The sequence below is a fragment of the Amblyomma maculatum genome, chromosome 9 (assembly GCF_055883805.1).
Source record: "Amblyomma maculatum isolate TAMU_Amacu chromosome 9, ASM5588380v1, whole genome shotgun sequence".
In the NCBI taxonomy this organism is placed as follows: domain Eukaryota; kingdom Metazoa; phylum Arthropoda; class Arachnida; order Ixodida; family Ixodidae; genus Amblyomma; species Amblyomma maculatum.
Window position 1 is genome coordinate 70,409,305 of NC_139352.1, and position 20,508 is coordinate 70,429,812.

At 46.0% G+C, this 20,508-nt stretch overlaps 1 protein-coding gene across 3 annotated transcripts in view; it reads right to left on the bottom strand.

Moving 5' to 3' along the window:
- The window catches only part of gammaCOP (coat protein (coatomer) gamma), a 23,196-nt gene continuing 2,688 nt past the window's right edge, over positions 1-20,508 (bottom strand). For 2 of the 3 annotated variants that reach the window (XM_084578983.1, XM_084578984.1), the window contains exons 4-23: positions 19,865-20,016; positions 18,629-18,653; positions 18,513-18,563; positions 18,327-18,419; positions 18,091-18,177; positions 17,825-17,941; positions 17,053-17,093; positions 15,546-15,747; positions 14,593-14,804; positions 13,925-14,076; positions 13,291-13,455; positions 12,414-12,593; positions 12,058-12,183; positions 9,912-9,941; positions 7,759-7,818; positions 6,640-6,785; positions 5,708-5,879; positions 3,384-3,484; positions 2,816-2,954; positions 1-1,317 (exon numbers count right to left, since the gene is read on the bottom strand). In XM_084578983.1, coding sequence (XP_084435109.1) covers positions 1,079-1,317; positions 2,816-2,954; positions 3,384-3,484; positions 5,708-5,879; positions 6,640-6,785; positions 7,759-7,818; positions 9,912-9,941; positions 12,058-12,183; positions 12,414-12,593; positions 13,291-13,455; positions 13,925-14,076; positions 14,593-14,804; positions 15,546-15,747; positions 17,053-17,093; positions 17,825-17,941; positions 18,091-18,177; positions 18,327-18,419; positions 18,513-18,563; positions 18,629-18,653; positions 19,865-20,016 — 2,490 coding nt within the window. In that variant the 3' untranslated portion in view covers positions 1-1,078. The remainder of the gene's footprint in view (positions 1,318-2,815; positions 2,955-3,383; positions 3,485-5,707; positions 5,880-6,639; positions 6,786-7,758; positions 7,819-9,911; positions 9,942-12,057; positions 12,184-12,413; positions 12,594-13,290; positions 13,456-13,924; positions 14,077-14,592; positions 14,805-15,545; positions 15,748-17,052; positions 17,094-17,824; positions 17,942-18,090; positions 18,178-18,326; positions 18,420-18,512; positions 18,564-18,628; positions 18,654-19,864; positions 20,017-20,508) is intronic. The other variant, XM_084578985.1, reaches the window with a different exon arrangement.

Consider the following 20,508-nt stretch of genomic DNA (forward strand, 5'->3'; position numbering starts at 1 on the left):
AAGATGACAACCTCTTGCTTTACTTCATTCAGGCAGTACAGTTTCCAGAAAAAAAGAAAAAAGCACTCATCTCTGCAGCGAGACTTATGACAGAGCCATACTTTGCAGTTACATCGACCTATATACAATGTCTTTTTGGCCACAAAAAGCACTGCAGCCAGTTTTTTTTTTCTTTCACAAATTTAAACAAGGCTGACAAAAAACAGCTTTCATGTACAACAAACATAATGCAGGACAGCAAGGGTTAGTCATAGAGATTGTTCAAGTCTTAAAAATTATACTAAACTGGCAGCAGGATTCAACTCTGCTGCGATCCTCACAAATTAATAACATCCAAAAGTCACAGGCATCAAATTATACAAGTGGCGGGAGGTTACACGCCAGGCCCATTAATTCGCAGCCCACACTCTCTCTTACGTCTCACCGAATGTAACATGGCAAAGAGTTAACCATAACTTAATGGCTATGCGCTTGTTTTCCACGACATTGCACGACTGGCGTGACGCACAGCATCGGAAAGACATGTCTTCGAAAGAAGAAACAGAAGTGCTAATCATTTTTCCGAGAATGATTTTTCCGTAAATGCTCAAAAGGAAGACGAGAAACAACAAATCTCGCAGACCTTACATACAACAAAGAGGAAAGCACACACAGCCCCGGAATGTCAAACAATTGCAACGGAAAGGTCACACAGAGAGATTAAGGTATAGGACCGAGACCTTTCTAGATCTCCGGATAAACCCAAGAAAGGGAGTGAAGTGCCAGCTGCAATACAAAGTGAAAGCCATCGAATGAAAATTGTCTAGCAGCACATTTCTCTCATTGTCAGCCAATCCAACACTGCAGAGACAGACGAGAGATTAACACAGAAAACAAGCTTAGCAGTTCCCTTTTCTGTTCCATCGCTTATCAAGCTTTAGAGATGATGACCACGCAGACACGAGAGGTGCAGTGATGATGTGGAATCCTTTGAAAGCGCCACTCGAGATAGAGAAAAAAAAAAAAAAAAAAAAAAAAAAAAAAAAAAAAAAAAAAAAAAAAAAAAAAAAAAAAGTCTAGCAGTCCTGATTTTTTTCTTTTATCCCACTGCCGAGATGATGACCTGGCAGACGTCTGAGTCCTTGCTTCGTACGGCGAGGTTCATGGTGACGCCCTGGGCGACACCTGTGGTGGCGAGCCGTGCCCTTACAAGCACGTCGTGGCCGCCCCGGTACACGCCCGCCAGCAGCAATGTATGGGAGCTCTTGCCATCGGGCACCTTGTCTGAGCGCTCGCACACTTGCATGCCCAGGAACTGAATAATCTGCTGTACAGCATCTGCACGGTGGAAAGATGGCGAAGGCGCACTGGCTCAGAAGAGCTCCAAGAACAACGGCTACTCACTCTCCAGGATTGCTCACTTTAGAGTTATCTTTTTTAGTGAACTTTTGGCTACACAAAATTTGAGAGTCATTGGCAAAGCTTTTATCTATGGCAACCAAAAGGCCAACAGCAACCTTGGCAGCAACACTGCAGAAACTGTCACCCACGATTCATGTCTATTCCATAATACTAATTTGCACTTAATTCTCACAGTAGTGTAACCTGCACGTAGTATAGCAGCAGTGTTGTACGAGAAATTGCGCCGTCAAATCTACAGCTATTATAACTACTGCTTATACTACTGAGGCTGCTACTGCTACATTCCCCACGTCATGCAGCTTTCAGGCCGCTTCACGTGGCTGTGTATGACACTGCTCCGTACACAAAAAGCCATCGTGTGAGTGCCATTAGGAGAATAGCCACTTGAATGGGCACGAATCAGCCCAGCCATCCGAATCAGATGGTTCATTTATGGGAGCTCAATATATGCGTTCAGTAATATCATACTTCTGCAAGGGCTTTTCAAAGGAATTCTTTGTTCAATATAAGCAACAATTAAATATATTCGGGATAGACGGTGAAACAACTTAAGCTTTGTGACCAGCTTTATAAAGCAGAACCTCGGCGATATGAATCTCACGAGGTCACGAAAAAAATTCGTATCATCACAACCTAGGAAATAAGTATGCAGAAGCATGAGAAAGGCAGTCGCACAAATCTGCTTACGTCCGAGAAGGTTTATTACGGTCGCGTAGTCACAGCTCGCCACTTGCGACACAGACAGAGTGGCAGGCGATAGCTACATAGGCAACATGCGGGCCGTGTGCCTCCGCGGACTTCTCGCGGCACCGCAGACTGTTCGTGATGTGTACAGCAAAACTAGCGGTTGTGAAGTCTACGATGTGTGGCCCGTGCGCAACCGCTGTCAACTACTACTGCAAGCGTTGCGGCGTGGAAAACTATCGTGATGTCGGTGATGTGCGATCAGCCTGCCACCGCGAACTTCTCGCGGCGCGTACAGCATGACAGGAGATGGTGACATGCAGGCCGCGTAGCGTCTGAAGCTATTCGCGGATCGCGATTACAGAGCTAGTGATAAGCGGTCCGCATGCGCCCGCCACCGCCAGCTGCTGTCGTTGTAAAGTCTGCAGTTTGTGGGACATGCGCCGCTGAAAGCTTTTCGCAGCGTGAGCCCGACAAACAATCGTGACGTCAGCGAGGCACGGACAAGCGTCATTGCAAATTGCCCCTGATGCGTACATACACCGCGGCTGGCGTTCGCGGAGTCAACGATGTGCGGGCACGATGCGTAGTGCTCAAGGTTGCAGTTGCAGTTCACGCGTTTGTATCATTCGTAGTGGCACGGGAGAGTGTTCGAAACATCCGAAATTTTGCACATTGTATGCAATGCACTGCGGCCGGGAAAGTTTGCAAGTTCGCATCATCGACCAACCTTGCAACGTCTTCATGGTGCTGAGGGCATAGGTGTCCTCCACTTGGTTCTCGTTGCCAAGTTCCTCCCAGGAGGCGGCAAAGTTGGCCTTCAGCACCTTCTGCACATGGTCTGACACCGTCACCTCAAGGTCTTCCAGCTGCAATGGCCAGGGAGACCTCTCTGTCACGCCCTCCAACATTACCCACCTCTCCACAAAAGCAACAATATCCTTTTAATAAAAATAATAATAATTGCATTATTATCAACAGAGCTCTCAAGAGTGTGTTAATGTGCAATAGAAGTCAAAACGCAAATAATCAAACATCTGTGCATCAACATACTTCTCCAGTACTAGCACTCAATGAACCAGAGATCGACTGATCGATCAATTGATCAATGAGTTTATTTTTGCATATAATGTACAGGGAAAAATGACAAACAAGAGTGACAGCAAGACACAGCACTTAATGCTGCCATGGCAATAACAGCAAAAAATGCTCAGCGGCAAGAATTTCTGCAGGAAAATAAATAAATAATAAAAAAAAAGGACACACATATTTGAAATGTTCCTGGAAGCAGTACTTACCACGTACTCGTCCTCATAGCCTTCGTCGTCATCAGGTTCACCGGTGTTCGGATCACAGTCTTTGACCAGGTACTTCAGAGTGTTGCTAAACGTACCTGCGACTGAATACCATACTCGCATGTAACCCAATGCAGTCGATTCGGGTGAACAGTCAGCTGAACAGTCAGCTGAGACTACAGCGGATACAAAGGTAAACACTAGCTCATAGCAACTGAAAGAGTGGTAGCTTGCAAAATGACACCCTTGCAATGGTTTCAAGAAAGACCGCCACACATGCTTGCAATCAATGGATCACACAATTTGGTGACTTCTTCGACTTGCAAGATATCAGTAGCATTTAGACACCAATCAAGGAAAGGCTGTTACTTCAGGTCTGTACTTGTCTGTACTTGAACTATAATACTGACACCAGCAGCGAACTGTGGTTCGCAATCAGTGGCAATCATGTTTTTTCACATAATTAAACAAATTTCCTACATAAAATAATAATTTGATATAATCTACAAGCATCTTTTGCAGAAAACATTGAAAAATTTTAATGTGTTATTTGCGCGAAGAAACACTGACATTTTTATGCACTTTTCTCTCCTGTTTTCTCTCCTGTGTTTTGTGCGAAGCATTTCTTTTTCACACCCTCTTGAAACGTTGATCGAGGCTAATATCACTGGAAAGAAACAATTGCCCATGGTTTAGCTCGATTAAACCTAGTGGGTAAGCACAAGCTTCATTACTAACCATTGTACGAGGTAAGGCTCTTTATTTACAGAAGGAGAAACCGGTCAGATGGAGCAAGAAGATTCGGAAGACAAAAGAAGGGAAGGAGATGGGTCGCATGCACAGTTGTTGCCTACGCCCGGCACGGTGACTCTGGCTTTACAAGGCGTAGTGAAGATTTCGCTTCAAAATTTCCTCCTTTAACGCTCGATATCGTACACTGGAGTATTAAGCACGCCTTGTTGATGTTGAGGCAAAGAAATTTTAGTTCACAAATAAATTATTTTTTCTATGGCCAGGAATGTTTTTACTCATTTATCCCTTTTCCCTATCCTCTCCACTGATAAAAGCAAAGTGATACACAGTGGACTGAATAACGAGAAAACCGACATTTATTACTGAAATGTTTCTATAATTATGCAATTGATAGTTCTCAGTAGCAAACTATCACAAGAAAGTGAAGGTTTAGGCTGTTGCTGCGGCACAAATTTGGAGGAAGGCTTAGTGCAACAAGAGATGAGCTTGTAATGTGTCCCTCTCTTATGACCATTTTGTTGCACAAAGTCCCCCTTTGAGGCCATGGTGCAAGAAAGCTGCTTGGCACCATATGTGCTGTTGCAGTGCACAAGATTATTGGACAAGTTTGTGGAAACCCAGTTTCCTTCTCTCCACCGCGCCGATCACTACCACCCCAGCAGCGGCGTGGCAGTGCCGGCTGGGAGAGGAGGTAATCACCTCCCCTTGGGGCAAGGAGAACCAGCGATGGGTACGCCACCAAGATGTCTATGCGGATTCCCGCGAGAAGACGACACGGAGCTTCTGGATCTAGCCAGCAATGCGAGCACTCATCTCCCACCGCCTCTCGGCAAATGCTGGAAGTATGCGACGCACACGGGAGGACCTGTCGTGCACGACTGCCCGTCTTCTGGTTCCCAACAGCGAAGCAACCGGCAGATACTGCACGCTCTCACCGCCTCTAGCGGCAGACGCCGTGGTATGGTTTCGTCCTAAGAATGCGGCGCGCACGGGAGAACCGGCCGCCATATTTCCGGCACGTGCAAATTTCCGCTGCTGAAGTCCCACCCCCCATTCCCCAGTCGGCGAGTCAGAAGTCCTTCTTACGTAGTCTTGCCCTTCCAAGGAAAATCTTGATGTATAGTTAGCCGGCATGCTCTGTATTATTTGCAAGTGCAATAAATAGAGTTCGAGTATTAACAATGTGTCGTCTTGCTCCTTGTCCCATTGTTCCTTCCGTGGGGCGGAAGACCGTCCCCCTCATACTGCCACAAGTTCCATACACAAGCAGACAAAAATAAACAGCCATTGAAGTTAAGAAACTAATGCAACATGCTTATAGCCTTCCCTTCTGAAAGTCCGCCACTGGGTGGCGATATCACAGCAGGAGCACATCTGTATATCATGAAAACATGCAGCATTCTTTAAGACACCTCTCATGCAAGAGCCAAAAGCTGGTCTCCGGTATGCGTCAAAATGGGGCTCTAAACTGCATATGTGTATGTGATGATTGTAGAAAACACATCTTCACTAAAAGCATTTATAGTTTTCTTGAAGTGAGTAGAATGAGCTACTCAGCAACGTGAACTACTCACCCAGGAGGGGATCCTCAAGCTCCATCTCGAGGCAGACGTACGCGGTGCCCGGGACATTGTATGCCAGCTTGGCACAGGACACTTCCGAAATGACGCGGAAGCCCTCGGCCGGCTCCACAGCCACGCGCACGTGCTCCAGAATCTGGTCGTTGAGCGTGTTGGTGCAGTCAAACTGCGGCGGGGGCAAAAGCACCACTGGAGGACACGAAGCGAACAGCACTCAAATGATGCTGGGACATTGACAATGTAAAGAACAAAGGTCGTCAAGATATTTCGTGGCTGAGATGCCATTGGTCAACTTTTCCAATGTACTTCGACTTTCTGAATCAGGGGTTCTCAAATTGGGTTCTGCGAGCTCCCCATGCTTCTCATGCATGAGGAGACGGGTGCTCAAACCACTAGGCCACCGCTGCGGTACGCTCATTATTTCTCTGCATGGAGCAATTACTGTAAAATGTTGAAGTCATGCAGAAGTGAACAGCAAGCCATCATTTGGAGCTCACTCTTCTACAGGGCAAAGAAATTAAAAGGCCCATTCTTCTATTCATTTCTATTCATTACAAAAATACTGACTACAGAAGCCTTTGTAACTGTAAACTAGCTTGAGGTGCTCTGGAATGGCCTTTAGAGGTACAGCTTTAAGAGCCTAAGAAGCACTTGAAAGTGCAAATTGTGTGGAGGGCTCTCGATTCATTCAGATAAACTGGGCCTCTTTAATGTGCCTCGACTTTTCTCTACCCATGGGTATCTTTTTCTGCCTACACCAAAATATGGTCATCACAGTTACATCAGCACTCCTTTCTACTCCCGAGACTAGCGCAGAATTTATACAAAGATGCGAAAACTCCCGTTCAACCTCACACACAAAATCGCCTTATGCAACATCTCAGAGACTAGTGCTAACTTATATGTGCAGTTCCAGCGAGCCTTACCTGCAACACAACGTGCCTGCTGTAGACGTGTTTGATGCATTTGACGACATACTCCGTCTCGGACTCTGTGAGGCTTACAGCGGGAGAGGACTTGAATAGTGGGCCCAGACCGAGGGCGACCAATTCCGGGATGTTGGACAGTTGCTCTGCAGAAATATACCAGCACTCTCTGCACCTCTCTTGTATCCAAGGGGTACCGTATAAACCGAAATATAGGTCAAGATTTTTTCTAAAAAAAAAAAAAAAAAAAAAAAAAAAAAAAAAAAAAAAAAAAAAAAAAAAAAAAAAAAAAAAAGCAAGCAAGCTAAAGTCACCCCTTGTCTTAGTACAGCTATCTTTAGCAAAATTTGAGGCACAGTTTGGCAACAAGTGGCGTGCCTGCTCGTGAACGGACAGCCAAAAGCGCATCGACATCCTGCAGTTGCTGACATTTTTTTTCCCGCACCAAGTGCACTTATCTTCGGGTGCGCTCTTTCGTTTGACCTATGAGAGTATAGAATGCCTCTATAGCAATGAATAATGGCATGTGGAGGCAGTTTATAGTGGCTTTCCAGAAAAAGTGATGTCTGCCGAAGCGAGCGGCAACATGGCCGCTCTCAGCGACAGTTCGGCGTGTGGTGCCAAGGTAAGGGGGTCGACCTATATTCACACTTGATCAATAATGCAGTTTATACAGTAACTTGTAGTCAAGGCTATAAGTAATGCCAGACAAGAAAGCAAAACCTGCAGGAGCACAGTGATCATCTAAACCTGTTCCAGATCATACATGCTGCCAAACATCCACTCAATGTGGGCTCATTGTTGACAAAAAAGAAAAAAAAAAAGAGAGAGAAGGCCACTGTGAAAACATTTGTAAATCTACTTTGTTTTTCAGCAGGTTCAGCCGAGAAACTGCGCATGCACCATGCGATTGCTTCTACTTTTGAGCCTTCACACCACAGTTATACAGCTCATCTAAGATTTAACAGAGCGCTGGAATGTACACATGCAATGGCTAAAAAAGGAGTAAACAATACATAAACCAACTACCGCACACTCTTTAGGTACGTCGCCATGGCCGCCGCATAAAGATGGAAAGATGCGGAGCAAAATGGTGCGAATAATGCACACAAGACTCACCAGCGTACAGATCTTGTCTCGATGCGGCCACCTTGTCTGGCTTGCCCTTGGGCACGGCTTCTGCATCATCCAGCCATAGGCATACATGCTCAATCCCTTGCTCCCACCTTCTGTCCTCGTAACAAGCACTCTGCTACGGTTCTTTCTTAACCTCAAACAAAGCCCTCACAAGTTCAATGGCCACCGAGACGATTTGCACAAAAGCCTCGTGTTGCAGAGGTCGACGATCTTAGAGGGGCCTTTCCCTCTCATCGCCTAGTGCCCTGACACTGCTAGCGTGTCGCCAAGTATGGGTCTGAACAGGGTACGAAACAGAGCACTCCACGGAGTTCTAACTGCAATAATGGCAGTCTCACTAGCAGTTAAGAGCTGTGCAGTGTTTGCATGCATTAGCGGGAAAAAAATCACACACGCACCCTGCAACTTTTATTTACACGAAATGACATTATGTGAAGTTAAGGAGGCGTTGGAGCGGCTGCAGCTGTCTCTTTAGGCGTCAAGCAGTGGAAGAAAGTACGGCAATGCAAGCCTCACGATTCTCGCGCTGCACTGTAATACATGCTTGCACACTAAAGATAAAGGCTGCACAAGAAGAAAGGAGGAGAGAGAAAAAGGGGAACCAGACCGAACAAGCTGGTGCCAGCAACAGGTACGAGCACAGTAGTCTTGGTGGGCGCATCTAGGAGGCAGAAGCAACATGCAGAGAGACAAGGCAGTCAGGAAGCGCAAGAAAAAGGCCAAGCTCGAGGCATGCGAGTGGGGAAGGCGGCAAAGAGAACCACAGGTCTCAGCGAGGGCTCCCAAAGATTCCCCAGAAAGCAAAGACTCCCAAAGCACACGAATGACACCCAACGCTTGGTGGGCACGTGCAGAAGTGTTGCTGCGCAGATATCGCCACACGCAAGCAAGACATAAAATGGCGCACTCACCCTCAGCTGTGCCAAAAGGATAAAGAAAAAGAAACACAATTCTATTTAGCACTGTAATAAACTAGGTCAGCTCAATATCATTGTCACTAGGCAGCAAAATCAAACCCGCACCTCGTAACGAGGCCATAGCAACTAAGGCAGCCTCCATATTTTAAAGGGCAACTCCGGAGGTTTTCCGACGTTTGCTCATGTAGTAAAAATTTTACTTTAGGCTTAGCTCTCTGCCCCCAACACATTCTACTAAATTCGGATGCCGCGCGATAATTGATTTGCGTGCAAGCAGATTTTAGAATGCGCAGTTTTTGTGGCCTCAGTTGAAAAGATTTCAGCGGGCTACACCGCTTTTGTGATGTCACAAATGTTACCAGCATTACTGCCCGCTACCTGCATAATCATGAAATTTTGAGGCCTTTAGTAGGCTATCAGACATGCTATGAACTGAGTCATGACTTCCAGACTTTATTTCCGCCATCCAACAAGCGTGCGAGTGTTTTTCAAATACTGTATGTGATGTCATCGTTTCGTCAAGTGGAATGTCATTTCTGGCCATGAAACCGGTTCGGTTTGCTGTTCTTTCATTTTAAAAATAGTTCTATTTGGAATTTAGAAAAGGATTTTTTTTTTTTTTGTGTCAAAATCAGAACACACCGAGGAATGTAATGCAATCAATAACGCAAAGTAATGAAAAAAAAAAATAAAGACCACTGGAATTGTCCGAGTTGGGAAAGTCCCTAAAGAGATTGTCAATCTCACACAATGGCTCATCACTTATTATTGTTCCCCGCAATGCAGCTACAAAAGAAAGCTAAATTATGCAACTTTCTAGAAATTTGTCCCGATCTGGGGCTCCAAGAGCTACTTATTAATGGCTTTCTTTGGCAGCCGAATGGCTGCAGTAAGGTGAGTTCTAATCAGTAATTGAGCCCTCAACTTTTCAGAAAAACACATTTAAAATCAATTAAAAACACTGCCTACTGCTAACGCGAAACAGTGCATGCCAGCCACCACAGTCTTGACAATGTGGACCCTCTCTCCGCATAATGCTCTCCCGTGCAGAAAAGGCCGATGCATGCAGAAAACAAAATAAAACCACAAAAACGGGGAGCATGCATATGCATCAGTAGGGTGGTGTGCAGCATGGCTGTGCCCAACTCATTCCCGTGGTAAGACAGTTCACACTCCGACCACCACAAGTAACACGTGGAACAATTGGTAAATGCTTACGTCCAAGGGTACCAGCTGCCTCAACAGATGCTGTGAATGATAAGACACACAGGAATTTTCAGCGCCTTTTCTGCTTCGCTTTCTGGTTTTACGGCAGGTATTAACACAAGCCTACAGTGCAGCCCACTTATAACGATATTGAGAAAACCGGAAAACCCGATCGTTATAATCGATTATTAGTATATCTGGACAAAAATAAAAAAAGACCAGACAAAGCCCACACCCATGTATTTTTCCATGCATGTAGGCTTGCCTACTTTCCAGCGATGAATAAATCAGGTTGAACAAAGCTAATCATCATAAAGAGCACTAAACATTTTATTACAAGATACATCAATAGCCATAAAATGACTTGAGCATACTTAAGAAAGCCGGAATTCACGGTCGCTTGAGCAGCAGCTGAAGTTCGACAATGGCTGTGAGCACCGCTTCCAGTAGCGCGTACGCTAGCGGCAGTACTTTTTGCGTGTGCGAAACTGATTGGTGACTGGATGAACTGCAGGACATCCCTGTAGCCTTGATGATCGCAGATGCCCGAATTTTTTCACGAGGCTTCAGACTTTGGAACCCTGCCAGATATGCTGATGAATCTGCTGTTTCATGTCGAGAGCTATCACTAGGGGCTATACTATCCCTCCATAATCTTCATCTTCCGCCATCGGCGCCATCTTCCACGGACGCACAATTGGAGATTGTGATGGCAATACGACCGCACCCTTAGCGTGGCAACAGGCAGCGACTGCAATGATAGTGCTCATTCCTAACTGCACGCAATCACGCTTGCTGATTTTGCCATGACAGTCCATTTTCGCCGCATATGTCGAGTTTTTATGTCATTCGAACCTTAATAGTTTATTTTTTTATTAAACATTCAGACAAATTTACGTGGCAAACATCTACCGGGCGGCGATAAAGCTATCGTATCCGATGTACCGTCGATAATTAATCGTTATATCTGGTTTACTTTTACACTGGGCCAATGGGAAAATTGATAAATCCAAAGAATTCGATCGTTATAAGCGATATATTGTTATATCTGGTATCATTATAAATGGACTGCACTGTACTCCCAGAATTCAAAAACAACTACATGCCACTAGCTACCGGTTCAAGCTGCAAACCAAATTTCCTTCGAAGTATAGGACTATTCTCTGCAGTAAGTGGAGAATAGCAAGTACAAGCACTGACCAGAGCTAGGGACCAAACCTACCTTTCAATGCCTTATAATTAAACATTCTGTGATCCCCTAGACATCCCATCATTCTATGCAGCCTTCCACACTAGGCACCCTACAGTGCACATATGCACTGTTAAGCATTCAGACAAATTAGATGGCAAAAAGAATACAAATTCATGTTAAATAGAATGCAATACACATGAAATTAAAGAAAGCGCCGATATGGATAAACACGAATTTTAGCTTAATGTTTCCTGACAAAAGAATACAAGAAACAAATCTGCCATTCATATTACTACAAGAAGAGCTCTTCTGTGCATTCTCTCTAACCACAGCAGAATTTATTCCAGCAAATCATTCAGGAAGAGAGGTAAAAGTTTGGTTCGCTTGGAACTGCACAGAAAAGCAGAGCAATATGCAGAGATTATGTGCAAGCCTGAAATGGTAGCCAGAGGTAGCAGGTGTGCCAAAGTTTTCTCAAGAAATTGTCAACGTTACTTACGGCACGCCATTATAGTCTACATAAAGTGCCCAGGGTTTGTGTGACAGAAAAGCGTTCTGCTGAGGCCAGGGCCTTTTACTACTATTAAAACTGGTACTGATATTTTTTTTTTTTTCCACTAAATAGGAGCCTTCCAACCGAGAAAGGCTAAGAATGAGAACCGAATGCCTTCATTCACTAAAACAGAGCTTTACACAATGCGGACTAATCATGGCAGGGTTCTATCGTATCTATAAAACCACGGTTAAAGCCAGCGCCTACTTCTTTTTTTTATTTCTCTACCTGTTCTGTTGTCTCTGTTAAGTATGTCATATATGGGTGTTAACGTATTCGCAGAGCACCCCAGGCAAGACTTGATTCAAGCGTTCCAGCCTGTGCATGGGTCCATGTTTGAGAGAGGCGTCCCATAACGAGCTATGTACCACAAAACCCCTGAGAAGCCAGAGACAAAAAAAGAAGTGTCTCACCTTGTGTTTTCTTCTCCACGGGTTGAGTGGCAATGGGAACGCAGCTGATGTCGAAGGGGGTGTCGGTCGGCTCGGCAATGTAGTGTTGCAATGCCTTCTCCAGGCCCACTATGGAAACCTGCAGGCCTGTCAACAAACAACACGCAAAGCGCCTTAGAAAGGTTCCCCGAATCAGCCGCTGCATGAGCCCTCTTTCACGAGTTCTTGCCCCGCGTAAGCAAAACTTGCAATCCTCCTCCTATAGTGGTTTGTGGTGCTTGGGAGACATTTCTCAGGTCCGTGAAGCTTCAACTGAAACTTGCGACCTCACACACACAAAATCACGCACCATGCACAAATTAATGAGCGGTGCCCACCATCGAGGATGTAGCGTGTGCCAAGGGCTTTCTGCCGCTGTCGCAGCACGTGCAGGAAGTAGGCGGCCCGATCGCGCACCTCGTCGTCCGTGTCAAGGAGCGAGCGCTCGAGCAGCACCAGGATGTTGGGCAGCAGGTCCTCGCAGTGCGCCCCAAACTTGGCCAGAGCACTCACCGCAGCTGCAGCAAAACCATGGCGAAAAGAGAAACACACGCCCTTTGTGTCACTAGGCTTGTAGGGCGGAATGCACTTTGCATTCACTGTGCTTTTACAGCACATCTCTCCAACATTACTGCTTCACTCTAACAGACATTTTACTACAGCAACTGAAGCATTATGACATTACCACATAAATATTCGAAGGGACACTTAAGACTGCTTAGTTGCAGCAAGGCAAAAGTTTTCATTTTCTGGATGGCTTTCCACTACTGATTACCCATTGTTTACTCTAGTCAATTTAGCCAATGTTGGCTTGTTATATGGCAACTGGATTGAATTCTGGACTTCTGGATTGATTTACGACCCTTCTGGACTGGCTTATGGCCAGTTTAGATACACAAGCCAAACTTTGGCTTATTAAGTGGCTACTGCTTGGATTGGCTATAAACCTGTCTCATTGACACATTCCTTCGGAGGCCACTCATGAGCTTTCACCTTAATAGGTAAAGGCATAAATATAACCAGCCACCAAGTTCAGCCCACAGTTGAACCTCCTCTTCCGATGTGTGTTTCGGGATTTAACCAGGATTTCCAGAGCCAAATTTCCTCGACCACACGTGAATGTGGGGTTCCACCACTTGCTACTCACCCTCTACGACCCCCCGCACCAGGCGTGGAGGTGGTGACTGACGCTTGGTTGAAATTGTGAGCACTCACCGGCACGCACGGGGGCATTCTCCAGGATGAGCCGGTTGTACATGAAGCGGATGTAGCGCGAAGGCATGGAGCCCTGGGGTCCCTCGCGACCCAACAGGCAGAGGATGCGCACTGCCAGGCTTGTGTGCTCGCAGTCCTCGATGAATTCACACAGGTGGGACAGCCCTGAAAGAAGGACAAAGGCGAACAAGACGCTCGCAGACACATTGGCAAGGCTGGTGACCCAACCTGCATCTTTCTCTGAAAACTCAGTGCAAGAAGACATCGTATGCAGTCTTCAACGCACTTATCTTTACTTGAACCAACTTTTCCCAAATTTGAAAAAGGTGCTGAAGGGGCATTCATGTAGTGATAAACCATAGTCAGCTGGGGGTCAAGCTGTGTAGGCAGTTGCGGTCTGTCAAGCCACATGACCCACGGCAATAGATCACACAGCCACTGCTATACAAGGACATCATTACAAGGAAATCAAAGCAAGGTACTGCCAATAAAGAAAAGGCAACATACCAGGAATGATAACATATGACTAAAATTTGGTGTTTGCTCTATAGCTCTCTCTGTAGTACACAATCGCTGACCCTTGCTTATACACTGGATGACAAAAAAAAGAGCAGTGTCATAGCCAGGGCCTCACCAACATCCTTGGCCTCTGGGTTGTCCTCGATGATGTGGATGACTGTGTCCACAATGGCCTTTTTGTACTCAAAGCCACCCTCATCGCGGAGCATTGATGCCAGGAAGGTCATCAGCACCAGCAGCTTGCGGGGGAACTTTTGGCACAGGGACCTGAGCAAGCAGCAGCAACAATGCGGTCATAGCGTGTACATTGTTGCATGAAAATTCTCAAGAGGACAGCTGGGAAGACAAAGAAGGAATCCAGTTTCGGAACAATTAGTTATCAGAGACCGTAGTTAAAAGCTTTAGTCATTCCAAACAGTGTTAGCCGTACACATTAACGGGCAATGTTATGCAACAACACAATGCACTATGGGGTATACCTGGTAAAAATCTTGCTATTAATTTTGTATTGAGTGTGGAATACATCCTAGTAAACAAAACACAAATTAAATTAACACGTAATTATGTGCATGCACACCCAGGTGTTCAGCTGCAGATATCCTCAAAGAGGCCTTAAAGACATCAGAAATTCACCAGCTCAATCAGAATTTCTCAGGCCCACACATACACATGCACCGACTTTCACTCACCACACACCAAAATCACACATCAAAGTTTGCTCTGTTACAGGTTGGGTGCGAGAGCGTATTTCGCACCCAGAAAGTAGCATGCCTGAGGACTCACCGGATGGCATGGACGACAACAATCTTGAACTCGTCCGAGATGTCAGACATGAACGAGGTGATCTGCTTCATGAGCCGCTCAATGCTGCTCTCACTGCCAGTCTTGAGCAGTGTGGTGATGGCCAGCGTTGCGATGGACCGGTTCACGTCCGTTATCAGGTTTTCCAAGTCCAGGTTGCACGCAGTCACCGCTGCCGGGTGCGCCATTGCCACCTGGCGTCGGAACGCATAGGTCAGTTGGAGCTAAAAGGTGGGAAGCTCAGAGCAGGAGGCAACAGAGCGGAACTCAACATGGCAATCTCACACACTTGACGGTCATCAACATGAACTGAAGTTTATGTGATGCGGCTGTGCTTCAAAAAGAAAAACAATTCAAACAAGGCTTGAACAACGAAGGTCATGAAAAAAATAATAAAATAATAAAAGACCTCATCTGAGCCGCGCACTGCAGTAATTTGTAGTACTAAGTCAGGTTTTGTGAGTGATTACTTGAGTTGCCACAATGACTAGCAGGAGGCTGGATGAAATTTAAGTTTAGTAGAAAGATTAAGCAGGAATGTAATCACTGAAGCACAACTCAACAGATTATGCAAATAAACTATGCATCACAGGAGCCCATTAATAAGTATGTAATAACGAATTAAAACTTTAGCTGATTAGAAATGCTGGTCAACATAAGTGCTCTCGAGAGAGGCATCAAGACTTGGACTGGAGAGAAAAAAAAAAATGATTTCAGATGATACATTGGTGTGCAAATATTGAAATTTTCAAATATAGATAAAGAAGACATGCCTTCGAATATTGAAAAGTTGATCAGTGAAAAAGAATAATTAAAAATTGTAAACACTGTTCGTTTTGTTTATTTGAAAATTTATGCGATATTTGTAATCAAAATCTCCGTCTGCGAAGAGAAAACCTGCTCTCACAGCCAATATTGTGGTGAGTGGGACTAGCCTTGTTCAGCGTGCGGACGGCCGCAAAGCGTAGCGTGGGCTTGGGCGAGCTGCAGAAGAGCTGCAGCACCGAGACGGCCGGCGTGAGCTCGCGGGCCGTAGTCGACCGGAGGTTGACGATGGCATGCGCCGCTTCGTAGATCACCATCTCACTCTTGTGCCTCAGGCAGCTCTCCACAAAGGCGAACATGGGGCTCTCGGGTCTGCCACAGTCAGAACAGGTTATAATCGGTTTCACTTTCACCAAACTAAAAAGAACTGGACTCCTTTGACAAGACAAACAACTGCACTAAGCAAATATAGGAAAGCTCACCAACATCACATGAGAGTTGTGATAGTATTTGCACTCGCCCAGCACTACTCTTTAGCCTGCTGTTAAGCTGCCACTATAATACAGTAAAATTTCGGTGATGTGAATCCGGTTGATACGAATTTCGGGACAATGTGAGTTCGCTAAATTCCCCGGCCAAAGTACATTGCGTACAATGTGCAAAATTTCGGGTGTTCCGAACACTGTCCCTTGCCACTACGTATGATACGAACACGCGAACTGCGACCGCAACCTTGAGCATTACGTACTGCTGCACATTGTTGATTCACCGATCGCCAGTCGCGCTGTATGTTTGCATCATGAGCAGTATACGGTGACGCGTGGCCCGCACCTCACCAACGGCGCGATTGTCGGTCGGACTCATGTCGTGAAAAGTTTTCAGCAGTGCGTGGCCTACAAACCACAGCATTTGGCGGTGGTGGAGCGCACATTGCTGGCTGCGCGATCGCGATCAGTTTGCGGTGCTATGCAGCCTGTGTGTCGCCATCTCCTGTCGTGCTGTACGCACCGCGAAAAGTGGCGAAGGCAAACGGTCCGCACATCGCCGGCATCGCGATAGTTTTCCACGCCATGGAAAGTTTGCAGCGACGCACAACTGTTAGTAGTGGGCGGCGGGCGCGCACATCGCAGACTTCGTGACCGCTAGCCGCGCTATATGCATTGCGAACAGTCTGTGGCGCCGCACAGTCGGCACGTCGCCATCTCTTGTCGTGCTGTAAGCGCCGCGAGAAGTGTGTGGAGGCACGTGGCCCACTGCCTGCAAGTCGCCGCCGCCGCAATCGCCAGGAGCGCTGCGTGTGCTGAGAGTGGCAAGCTGTGACCGCCCGACCACAGTAAACCTTCTCGGATGTAAACAGATCTGCGCGACTGCCTTTCCCATGCTTTTGCACACTTTTCTTCTTTCATTTTGACGATACAAATACAAATGTTCGAATGATACAAATATTTTCATGACCCCATGAAATTCGTATCATCGAGGTTCTACTGCAGTTAAGCTCTGTTTATCTTTTTTGTGCAGAAATTGCACTAACGCTAAAGCTAGTAACCAAATACTGAAAAACATTCTTGACCACCTCATGCACTGTCCAGCTACTAAGCACTTCAACTAGGAAAATAGAAATTGACAGAAGCATACTGAGCTGCGAATGAAAAGCTTGAGAGGCTCCTCGGTACTCACCCAACACCGTCTTCCTCTATTAGCTTGCTGGCAATACGAATCTGCATAAACGACAAATAAAAACACGTCAGGGCTCCCGTTGCATTCACTGTAGCTTGTGCAATAGTACTGGCAAGCAGGCAACCTTCTGCAACACAAATGCCAAAATCAGAGGTGTGTCTTAGAAAAAGTAAAATTTCTGAACATACTTCCAAGTTTTTTACTGGAAAGCTTCAGAACCCTTTTCCAGTGGAATGATTTTTCGTTGCAAAAGCCGCAAGTGTAATATTCAACGCGACGTGCCATAACAGACATTACATTATGTTAAGCACAAAGATGCAGTGCTTCAATGCCCACACAAAATGAAAATACGTTGCTAGTTCAAATCTCCCATAATTTCATGTTTTCGTGCATTCTTCTGGGACGACACTCACTGTCTTAATTACTGCTGCCATAATTGCATGCACAATAATTAGTATGGCGTTATAAACTGCTTCGTTACATGCAGTACCACGCAACCTCAATACAAATCCCTCACTTCAACAGAGTGACACAAACGTGCCTGTGTAGCCTAGGGGTACGTGCCTGACTCTGGATCTAAGGGCTGTGGGTTCGATCCCCATCTCTTTGCCCGCAAACTTTTTTTCAGCACAGTTCATTTACTTTTCAACTCCATCATCGCACGTGATGTCAGACCATTTTAGCCACTCCCTAAAGTATGTCCTGAACATGAGTGGGTGAGGTTACTCTACCTGAAACGTTGAACCCCGTTTGCAATCACTTATTTACTCACCAGCATGCACACTGCATAGGGTGACTTGAGGGCTGACCGTGCATACTTGGTGACCAGTTTGGAGACTGCGAGCCGGTCACTCTTGCGGATGTGGTACAGCAGGCCCAAGGCATGGAACTGCGAACCACCACCAGTTGATAATGAAGTCAAAACGAAATGACAGGAAATTTTCTGCCCTGCTAGAGATAGCTGATCCGAGAACGAGGTGAGCCCCACCCCAAATTGGTTAATAAACAAAGCACTAAATAGAAACACCACTTCCTTACCTGAACCATAATGTTATCAGAGTTGACGGCTTCCTGCGCTTCGTTCACCCATCGCTTCACGACGTCCGGGCTGACAAACATCAGGTGCTGCACGAAAGAAGTACACATTTCAGCCAGGTAAACCGCTAACTCTCTCTGTTCCGACAACAGCATTTCAAGGTAGCCACTCTCTCTGGGCTAACGTGAAAGACCGGCTAAAAAAAATAAGTGCAGGACGATGCCAGGAGCGTGCTCACCAGAGAAGAGACCAGAGCAGCACTGGATACACCACAGTTCTTGTCCACGATGGCCTGCTTCATGTAACGCTCGATGGCCTGAAGCATACTGCTCTGTAACAGAGATCACAGAAACACCAGCGGCGTTGAGCGCCCTGCTCGATAGCCAGGGGAAGAGAATGGCAAGAACGGGACATGTCCACTTACATCGGTGATCTTGCAGAGTGCCCGTATTGCTGCGGGACGGTACAAGTCCTCCTGTTCAAAAGAAGTGCCCGAGATGAGTGGCCCGCACCAAACAAGTGAACCATGGATGAGCTCACCTTGCCCGTCATGTCCTTTGTCAAACTGGAAAGCGAGAAGGAAGAATGCTACGGTCAGGGTGAAGAGAGCCTTCCACTTACAGCTATGAAGCACATACTATTCAACTGTACACCTATTGGCGGTGAAACAACCCGTATCCAGAAGTCTTGCAAAGCAACTGCGACAACAACCTCCCTTTGTCTTTCAGTTATCTGTGGGTTTCAAAAACTCGAACAGAACAGAGTAAATAGCAGTGAGACTGTGAGATAGGTGGTGATGAGACCAGTTCTGCAAGGACCCTCCCCACACACTCACATACTTTTTTTTTTTTTTTTTTTTTGCTGTAACTCAGTTCACTTTTGTTGGCAATTATGTGCCGTCTTGCTGCTGGCAAAATCGCATGTTTTCGTTAAATGCCAATATATCACCTATACTAAGGCTTCCAGCTTCAGGTGCAGAAAAGCGCATTCCCATAGAAGACAAACATTTCATCTCATTCTGTCTCTCGACCGCCTAGGATGTGCAAGAAACATGCGACTGATCGCCCGACTTTCATAGGCAGTGCAACCTAGACGTTTTTAAATTTCTTTGGATACTGATTTTATGGCACAAGTGGGCTTTTTAGTGGCAAAACTTTGACCGGGTTAAGTCAAAATGCCTCAAAACATGCCCAATTAGGTGCATGCACTGTTTTCTCGCTTTAAAAAAAAACTTCTGGCTTGGCTAGCTCAGCGGTGTAGCTCATGCCTTCAACTGTCATGCGCATGAGTGCACAAAGTTTCCGACAAGAGTCACCTCCTGTGCAGTGTCCCTCTTAAGACGACGACTCCCTTTCAAGCTATATTAGGACTAAAAACAGACTTCAGAAGAGGAACCAAGTGGTAGAACTGATGAAATACTTAGTCGACTATGTAGTAAGAATATCATACAAAAGAATGAACAGCCAGTTGTGAAACTGCAGAACAACAAGCTACACCAAATGCATTTCAAACCGCCATAATGATCACTCCCAAGATTAAAAGGGCTCGCCCATGCAGTATCTATGCCAGTAAGCTCGATCCCAGAGTTGTCTTACACCAGGGTTCCCAATCTAGGTACTGTGAAGTGCTACATTAAGCAGGAGATAATCGAAGTCACTGCACAGGTTTTCTCAATAATTTTTAAGTGTTGCTAAGAGTCCCCTGGACTAATAAGATTGAGAACCCTTGTTCCGGGGTGTGTAACAGATATACATGCCAATACAAGGCAAAGTATACCTGCTGGTCACGATTATCACATCCTCCGCGACTTTGGAGAGTTCCTTGATGCCCAGGTAGACGAGACGTCGCAGCACCGGGTCTCGACACTGGAACAGCTTGGTCATGGCAAAGAAGGCCTCCGTCGCCTCCCGCGTCCCCAAGTTCTCCCCCTGTTAGCGTGTCAAGACAAACACATAGGCCCAGTTAAACCAGAGCAGGCATCACTTAACGAAGGCAGCTCTGAATGCTTGTCCTTCTCGAGTAAATGTTTAAAAGGATGCTGATCCTGGGACAAACATAAGTACAATTTGGTTTTCAAGGTGCCCTTCTCTGCAGACCTGCTCCTCCTCTCACGTTTCGGTTGAAGGCAGAATGCCTCCCAATATGCCCCACGTCTCATTTAAGCCTGTGTACTGGTTACAGACAGCACCACACCTCATTTACTAGAAAATAGTACACTGCCATTTAAACCAAACCATACTTTAATTTATTCTGAATGTACCAGCTAAGTAGCGCTACCAAACTTGCTACTAGTAAAGGCTTACAACCAAAAACCAAAATACAACAGTTATATGAAGTCAGAGAGCACATTACTAAGCAGCTTGAGCCAAAGCCAAAATATCTACGTTGATTAAGGGCACGGCAGCTGTCGCTCTGTTACG